This window comes from Culex pipiens, chromosome 2 (assembly GCF_016801865.2).
Source record: "Culex pipiens pallens isolate TS chromosome 2, TS_CPP_V2, whole genome shotgun sequence".
Classification (NCBI taxonomy): domain Eukaryota; kingdom Metazoa; phylum Arthropoda; class Insecta; order Diptera; family Culicidae; genus Culex; species Culex pipiens.
Window position 1 is genome coordinate 92,756,377 of NC_068938.1, and position 9,405 is coordinate 92,765,781.

General features: G+C 42.9%; 1 protein-coding gene across 1 annotated transcript; it reads left to right on the forward strand.

Annotated features, from left to right (window-relative positions):
* The first annotated feature begins 3,560 nt into the window (after nt 1-3,560).
* On the forward strand, nt 3,561-7,814 carry LOC128092952 (uncharacterized). Its single transcript, XM_052708172.1, has one exon. The coding sequence runs from the start codon at nt 3,575-3,577 to the stop codon at nt 5,687-5,689; it is 2,115 nt and encodes a 704-aa protein (XP_052564132.1). The 5' UTR covers nt 3,561-3,574; the 3' UTR covers nt 5,690-7,814.
* The last annotated feature ends 1,591 nt before the right edge of the window (nt 7,815-9,405 follow it).

The window sequence follows — 9,405 nt, forward strand, 5'->3', positions numbered from 1 at the left end:
TTGAAAATCGGCCTTCGTCATGCACACGGGACCGGGTGGGACCGGTTTCATGAGTCTTCACAAAAATTTTTAAACCGATTTGGTCAACGCAGTGTTGAGATATCGTGGTACTCGCTTTTTGAAACTGCTAACTTCAAATAGCTATTCCTATATCCCGGCAATCATACAATGAAATGTCTTCAAATTAATTTTGTTAATAGTTGAAAATGTATATTTGAATGCCCTGAAAATAGATCTTAGAAAAGTTTTAGTGTGTCTCTTGATGATCATCCAAAGATTTTCTTTTGATGATGATTATTCCATTGCTGGTGCTCATATCAACTCTTGACATTTTTGCCGTTTTACATGTACCGGGTACATTGTACATTGTACCCCCTTAATAACACTTTTTCATAACAAAGTTTTTGTTTTTTATCTAATTTCCTATTATCATAAAAGTCTTCAGAAAACGTATGCTTTTTTTTAATTTAAAATACTCAAAATCTTCAGCATTGAGATCAATTGGAATAGCATTGAATTGGAAAGCTTTTGTTTTTACAAAATTGTCGGATTCCATAAAAAAATTGTTTTAACATTTTTCGATTAGGCTGATGAGAAAACACATAGAAATTTTAAATTTTCCTCACTTCAAGTCTTTACAATGCTCTAACTTTTGACAACTACACTGCCCATGTTCGCATAAATGTCCCATATGCAAAAACAGCAAGCTGAGAAAAATGCATTTGAAGTTTGTCCCATACATAAGGCTACGTGTTAAGTTTTCGCGAAAAAACTGGATTTCCTCCTGATTTCTAGAACAAAGTACTGGATGTTATAGGCTCTTTTGAAAAAGCACACGATTTTGAACCAAACTGCATCAATAACTCGAAATCGATGAAAATGCATATGGGACATTTTTGCGATCAGGGGCAGTCATATCTGACCGGTTTTCAATTGTAGAGTTTTTTTTATGTTATTAGAATATTTTTTATCTGAAATGGAAAAAAATCAAGAATGTAAATGTTTCCTACCGTAATTGAATTTTAAATGGCTTTTACCTAGGCTTTTTATTTTGAAAACGGTTCGTTCCATCGTAAAAATATTAATTTCCTTCGATTGTGAATTTGATTTTGCTTTATTTTTTTTTAGTTCCAGGTTACGTTTTTGAATGCATATTTTTGAAAGTAATGAATTTTCAAAAATGTATTTTTCTGTGAATACTTGTGGTCCGTACTTTTTGTGGCTTAAAAGTTTAATATTTCGGTCCGATGCAAAAATATTAAAAAATAAAATAAATTAAAAATACTGCTTTTGGAAACATGACTTTTTACGAAACAAAGCTAATTTAAAAAAATGTATGGAGAATGGAGAATTACATTTAAGAACCAATCATACAAAATTCCTTCTTTGGTCATGGGGAGCCTCAAGAAAAGCCAATTAATTTGTTTTCGTGGACACTTTTTGTGTAAATTTGTACGCCCAATTAGACAGCTTATCAAAAATTCTGAAAAGACGTATTTTACATCAAAAATAGTTCTTCAACTTTTGGTATTGTGAGACATGTTATTTTATGGAAAATTCAATGTTCTTTTGTAATGTAATAGGACTAGTCTTTTTAAACAAGTATTTTGAGGCATTCACCTGTAACCTATGGTATTTGCATCCCAAGATTAGTGCGATCGTTTGTTCCGCGGCACGTTACGGAGGGAGCACTTGAGAAGGCTTGCGGGCAGAACGACCTACTAGCGTAGCTGTCCAGCCCCTACGGACGCTACCAACGCTGCACCGCTAGTTGCGCTAGTCACCGCTAGGAGCGCACGAGATCATCGCAAACGCCCGCCTTGGGTAGCGGCGATGATCAGGACGATGGGACGATGGGACAAAGGAGTCCAGAAGGGGGAGGTTGAGGATCGCTGGGAAAACCCCGCCATTGCAACGGTCACTTTGCCTGGTATCTTGAAGCGAACGGTCGATATCCGTGAAAATCACCGTCACGAAGGAGTGAAGTTTGGAAGTGAAGTGGAAGCAGATCCGGTAGACGACATCCCGGAGGAAAGCCGTCCGACGATCGGAGATCCGGACGCAAGCAGGAGGAGCCTGCGTTGATTCGTGGACATCCAGGTAAATGTCGTTGCTTCCCCGATCTATCGCCGTCCAACCTCCCTCCGCCATCGCTAATTTCCGTCCCATTGTGCCCACAGAACCCCTCGGTGTTCGTACGCTTCGCGTACAGGCCGGCACAGACGCATCCGTCCGCCGTAAGCCACCCGACACCCGCGGTATTCCCTGCGCGGTACCCAGTACCGCCGAGCACGATCGCTCACGCACGAGGATCGCCCGCGACACCGTTCCGGTGTGGGAACCGCCCTCGCGACGCCGCCATTTTGGTCTGCGGACCAACCGTCGCGAGATAAGACGCCAGCCTCGCCAGCCGTTACACCAACCGACGCCGGAAACCAGGCAGACCGGTGGATTCGTCCGCCGTAGTCCCAGAGTCCGTCAACACACTCGGGAACGTCGAGGCAGGTGGCGCAGAAGAGGGTCGAGTACGAGAGCAGCAGCTGACCGCCCATAGTGGTCGCAGAACGAGAGAGGAAGACGTGTCCCGCCCCGGTTGACCGAGTCCCGGAGGTCGGTGGAGGCGTGTAGCCGTTGTTCCAGGAACGCGAGCTGAGAGTGGAGAGAAGCGGAAGCAGCAGTTCCGGAAAGGGCCCGAAGAAGAAGGAAGAAGGACGTGTGAGGTAGGAGTAGCTAGTAAGAAAGTGGGAGAACTAGGAAGTGAGGTACCTACGCAGCTTGAGTCTGCCAATAAAACGCTGGTAACCAGAATAAAGTGGGTTTGTTTTGTCCGTTGGTCCAATCGAGTGTTTCCCTTTCCGATTCCGGATTAACATGCCGACCCTGAGGCAAAGAGGGGGGTCTCACTAATGCTGGGGTAGCCCACCATTAGTTACACTTGGCGCCCAACTAGAAATTAGTTTAACTGTTTCGTGTTTGGGTTCACTTGAGGACTTTAGACGATTTGCCCACTTCTCTGGGAAAACGCCCATTATTCAGGCGCAAAAGTTGTCTAATCGTCAAAATACAAACAGAAGTGACGCTAATATTTGAATTTTTGAGTTCCGAGGAGGGGTTTTGGAAGTCTACGTGAGGAGGAACGACCACCAGACATTGGCAAAGTAATTGGTTGGAGATTTCTTAAAATTTTGTTTGAATTCCGGAATAGAATTCGTATCGGTGGAGTGTCGTTTCCTTCGGACTAGTTGAGTGAAAACACCAGGCAAAATAAGTAATTTATTCCCCGTACAAAAGTACGATTACAAAAGTTTCGACTTACACTAGGTTTTTTACAATTATTCGCTATTTGCTCATTCATTCAAGAGCGTGATTCAACCTTAGGCTTTTTCAATTCATTGTTGATCCGTTGATGTTCATCAATGAACAGTTTCATTCACTAGGTTATCAAATTATCTCAGTTAGCGAATCAATTTTAGGTATTTTTTTAAATTTGTAGTTGTGATTGCTCATTTCTAGTATTTTTTTTAAATAAATTTTCTTTTTAATTACAAAATCTTTGATTTTCTTTGCACTCAAGATGGATATGGTCCATTTGTTGTCACTGTATCGCGGGATGAATACGGGTCATTTGACCGTTGATGAACTCGAACATGAGCTGAAGATCCGCGACATTCCGTTTGATTCATCGCGCAGCGTAGCCGAACGTGCGTTGCGTAATCGCCTAAAAGAAGAGAGAGAATTAAAACATGTTGTGTATGAGCAAATGAATGGTTCAGTGTTGGATGAATTGGAAGCGTGTGAGTTGAAAGTGAGTGAGATTAAGTCCCACTTGGAAAGCCGGAAATCCAAGCAAGCACCAGAACAGTCGTTCAAGACTAGGATTCTGCATTGCGTTTTCCGCTTGGAACGTTTGAGAACATACACCACCAAGGATGATGAACTGAATTCATTAGCAGAAACAGCTCGAGCGTGTATGAAGCTGCTGAACACTTTCTTTTCCATTTCGTCACATTTGCCCGAAGTACGTGAAGCAGAGTTAGCACTCATTAACCAGAGTCTAACGGAAATAATGAAGAAGCAGGATGCGGAAAAAGGCAATGGAAAAGTTGTGGAAGAAGATAATGAATCTTGGAAAAGTACCGAAGAGAATAATGGAGAGGAAATTGCTGGAATTGTTGGTGAAACTGGATCTGTTAGTGGAAATGGTAAAGGAAATGGTAGTGGAGTTGGTAGTGGCGTTGGTAGTGGAAATAGTGTTGGAAAACCCGGTGACGTGGAAAGGGCTGAATTTGAACAGTGGAAAGAACAAAAAGTGGAACTAATTAACGTGGTCAACAAGTTGTTGGAACACATTCAAGTTCTAGAAGCGAAACAGGTTGAGAAAGAGGTGGAGAAAGAAAAACCGGAAGTACAGGCCAAGCCAGCCAACAGTACGCAAGTTGGAGTAGACGCGAACAAGGACAAAAAGGACGAGGGGAAAAGCCAGCAGAATCCAGGAGATTTTCTCGCGTGGCTCAACCAACGAAATAGTTCATTGGGAAGCTTCGGTAACTCAGAGAATGAACATAACAAACCAGAGGAAGTTCATTCCGGCAAGGATGAACCGAAGGAAAAGAAAACCGGATTTGGTAGGAGTTTACCGGTGCATAAGTGGACGGTTCGTTATGACGGGATGGACAACGGGAGGAAACTGAACGAGTTTTTGAAGGAGGTGGAGTTCAACGCTCGTTCAGAGAACATTTCTGAGTCCGAGTTGTTCCAGTGTGCGCATCATTTGTTCACGAGGAAAGCACGTTCTTGGTTCATGGAAGTGAACGGGAATAATGAACTGGGTTCATGGAAGAAGTTGGTGGAGGAATTGAAGAGCGAATTCTTACCGATCGACATCGATTACGTCTATGAGCGGCAGGCCAACAATCGCAAGCAAATGTCCAGGGAGAAGTTCCAGGACTATTACTTGGACATGGTCCGGATCTTCCGCTGTATGACGAATCCGTGGGATGAGAAACGGAAGTTTGACGTTCTCTTCCGCAATACTCGCGAGGACTGCCAAATAGCGATGCTAGCCGCAGAAATCAAGACGATTCCTGCGATGAAAGAATTCGGTAAGCGATTCGACTCTGTCAATTGGAAGCTGTATCAGAAGGGAGAAAGGTACACGCCGCGATCAGCGCACGTGGAGGAGGTGCAAACACAGCGGTCGTCGTACCAGAACACCGGAAATAGGTACCAGAACTCGAATCGTTTCCAGGGTGGAAACCGATCGCAGGGTGGTTACCAACAACAAGGTCAGAACCAACAAAACCGTCCGTACTACAACAAGAACAACAGCAACGGAAACTACAATCAGAAAAGCTCGTGGAAGCCAGAACAGCAGAGACAGCAGAGCAACGGAAATCAGAAGGAGAACAAACCAAGGGTTGAAGAGAGGTCTCAACCGAAACCGAACACCCAGAATCGCGAGAACAGCACTGCTGCAGGTTCGAGTGGAACCAGTGCCTTACAACGGATTGTGAAGGCGTATATTCCGGTCAAACGGGATATTTGCTACAATTGTCACGTTGCAGGTCATGGCCACGAGGAATGCCGGCAGGAGAGGAGCGTGTTCTGCGTGCGGTGTGGTTTTCCGGGTTTTTCTACGAAAGATTGCCCGTACTGCGAAGCAAAAAACATGCAAAAGACTGCTCAGTAGCCTGTCCCATTTTGAGGTCATGTCGAGGAATTTCAGGTGCTCACTTCTTAAATGATAGATTATGATGTTAGGAACAATGTTTTCTTAGACAAGAAAAAATAATAAAATACTTTCTCGCACCCCCTAGTCGATTTACTAAAAAAAGTCTCTTTTTTGAACTAATTTTCTAAAATCGCTTGGAATCAATACAAAAACTGCTTCGATCAGGTGTGTATTATCTTCAAACGATAGGTTTTTGTCCATAGATTAAGATGCACTATCAATATTGGACCAAAATTTAAGTTTTTGGACTCTACCAGGCGGATTTGTGTCGAAAAAATCGCATTTTTTCAAAACTTTTTTCAGAAATGTTCATTTAATTTAGGGTAGCCTATTTTTCCCAGTGAAACCAATGCATGCAGCTTGTAGGAAATTTCATGGCGAACATTTTTCCCTCTGAGAAAATCCAATTTCGACACTCCAGAGCCGAGATATTTGTGTTTTAGTAAGGAAAAAAGAGGCAATTTTCAAAATTTCTCAAAATTCAGAAGCAAGGCCTACTAATTACACGATGTAGCAAGCATATGTCTCAAAGGTCAGGGTATGCTTTTTTATAGTAATTTTGGCCGCTGAATCCGAATCTGAAATCAAATTTCGTGTAAACAGTGATGTTTTGGAGCTACACCCTTTCGGAATGTTATTTGCGTGTTTAAGAGGCAGTTTTTGTAAATATTGCTCGGTTTGTTCTAGAGGTCGTATCGAGGTGCTCCGATTTGGATGAAACTTTCAGCGTTTGTTTGTCTATACATGAGATGAACTCATGCCAAATATGAGCCTCTACGACAAAGGGAAGTGGGGTAAAACGGGCATTGAAGTTCGAGGTCCAAAAAACATAAAAAATCTTAAAATTGCTCGCATTTTAGTAAAACTTCATCAATTCCAACTCTCTTTGATGCATTCGAAAGGTCTTTTGAAGCACTTCAAAATGAATGAGCCATAGACATCCAGGATTGGTTTAACATTTTCTCATAGCTTTTGCTAATTACTGTTAGAAATGGTTTTTTTTAAACCTCAATATCTTTTTGCAACAGCCAGCAACACCCATACTCTTTTAGTTCAAAAGTTAGGGAATTTCATGGACTATAAGCCTACGGTAATAACTTTTTGGCCAATCGCAGTTTTCCTCATAGTTTTTCGATTTTTCTAGAACAAACATTTTACAACGTTAGTTATTGTCCCATAGCGGCTGTTTTTAGTCTAACTTTTGTCATATTCGAAATCCTCGGAAAATTCAAACTTCAATGCCCGTTTTTACCCCACTTCCCTTTGTCGTAGAGGCTCATATTTGGCATGAGTTCATCTCATGTATAGACAAACAAACGCTGAAAGTTTCATCCAAATCGGAGCACCTCGATACGACCTCTAGAACAAACCGAGCAATATTTACAAAAACTGCCTCTTAAACACGCAAATAACATTCCAAAAGGGTGTAACTCCAAAACATCACTGTTTACACGAAATTTGATTTCAGATTCGGATTCAGCGGCCAAAATTACTATAAAAAAGCATACCCTGACCTTTGAGACATATGTTTGCTACATCGTGTAATTAGTAGGCCTTGCTTCTGAATTTTGAGAAATTTTGAAAATTGCCACTTTTTTCCTCACTAAAACTCAAATATCTCGGCTCTGGAGTGTCGAAATTGGATTTTCTCAGAGGGAAAAATGTTCGCCATGAAATTTCCTACAAGCTGCATGTATTGGTTTTACTGGGAAAAATAGGCTACCCTAAATTAAATGAACATTTCTGAAAAAAGTTTCGAAAAAATGCGATTTTTTCGACACAAATCCGCCTGGGAGAGTCCAAAAACTTAAATTTTGGTCCAATATTGATAGTGCATCTTAATCTATGGACAAAAACCTATCGTTTGAAGATAATACACACCTGATCGAAGCAGTTTTTGTATTGATTCCAAGCGATTTTGAAAAATTTGTTCAAAAAAGTGACTTTTTTTAGTAAATTGACTAGGGGGTGCGAGAAAGTATTTTATTATTTTTTCTTGTCTAAGAAAACATTGTTCCTAACATCATAATCTATCATTTAAGAAGTGAGCACCTGAAATTCCTCGACATGACCTCAAAATGGGACAGGCTACTGCTCAGTGAGGCGAGTCAGTCTCACGGGAAGCTCCAGAAGACCTCACGAAGATACCGAAGCGTCGGAAGCACTCCTAAAGCTAGGATATTCGAAGGTTGATGGAGAAAAGAAAGAAGAAGAAGATGCTGAAGTGGCAACGATGCTTGTTACAGTGAGCAACGGCGATCGTAGGCCGTTTGCAAGAGTGGAAATGTTGGGAATATCGATTGTTGGACTTCTTGATAGTGGTGCACAGCGCACAGTTTTAGGTGTTGGTGGAAGAAAGTTAGTGAAGATGTTGAATTTAAAGTTGAAACCCACGAATATTGATTTGAAGACAGCCGGAGGTGAGAGTTTAGAGGTGATTGGGTGTAGTGACATACCGATTACGTTCAATGGTGTTACGAAAATTCTGTCCGTGATGGTCGCGCCGAAGCTGAACAGGAAGTGCATCCTCGGCTACGACTTCTGGCAGAAGTTCGGCATCAGGCCAACGATGGAATCCGTCGAGGTGGTCGATGAACAGGTCGATGAAGATCTAGAAGACGCAGAAGAAGAATTAGAAGAAGAGCAGAAAAAACAGTTGGAAGATGTACAGAAGATGTTTCTTGTTGCCAGCGAAGGAGTCGTCGGAAAGACGGACCTGCTGGAACACAAAATCGAGCTGAAGGAGGAGTTCGTACAGTCCGAACCGGTCCGGAAGAATCCGTATCCGTGGAGCCCAGAAATACAGAAGAAGATTCATATAGCTGTGGAAAAGATGCTCAGGGACGGAATCATCGAACCGTCGGAGTCGGATTGGGCGTTGCCGGTCGTTCCGGTCAAGAAGCGAGACAGCGAGGAGATCAGGCTGTGTCTCGATGCTCGTAAGCTAAACGAGCGCACCAAGAGGGATGCGTACCCTCTGCCCCATCAGAACAGAATATTGAGTCATCTGGGGCCGTTCAAGTACCTGTCCACCATAGACTTGAGCCAAGCGTTCTTGCAGGTGCCGTTGAGTGAGGAGTGCAGGAAGTACACCGCTTTCTCCATTCCCGGAATGGGATTATTCCAGTTCAAGCGACTTCCGTTTGGACTGATAAACAGCCCGGCAACCTTAAGCAAGCTCATGGACAAAGTCTTAGGATTCGGGGCACTTGAGCCGTCCATTTTTGTCTATTTAGATGACATTGTGGTGGCCAGTCACACGTTTGACGACCACATTGCGAAACTGACAGAACTTGCGGAGCGGTTGAAAAACGCGAATTTGCGCATCAACCTCGAAAAGTCCAAGTTCTGCTGCTACGAATTGCCGTATCTCGGTTACATCCTGTCGCGAGAAGGAATGCGGCCTAATCCAGATAGAGTCCAAGCTATCTTAGGATATGAGGCCCCAAACTCGGTCAGGTCGCTGAGACGATTCCTCGGTATGGTCAACTACTACCGTAGGTTCATCGATAAGTTCAGCGAACTTACTGCGCCGCTCACGGACTTGCTAAAGAACAAGCCGAAACGAGTGGTGTGGTCCAAAGCAGCAGACTTAGCTTTTCGGGCCATCAAGGAGAGGCTGATTTCAGCTCCAGTGATGGCCAATCCCGACTTTAAGCTACCGTTCTGTGTCC

Coding starts and splice junctions, on each gene's coding strand:
- LOC128092952 (XM_052708172.1), top strand. CDS start 3,575: ATGGATATGGTCCATTTGTTGTCACTGTATCGCGGGATGAATACGGGT.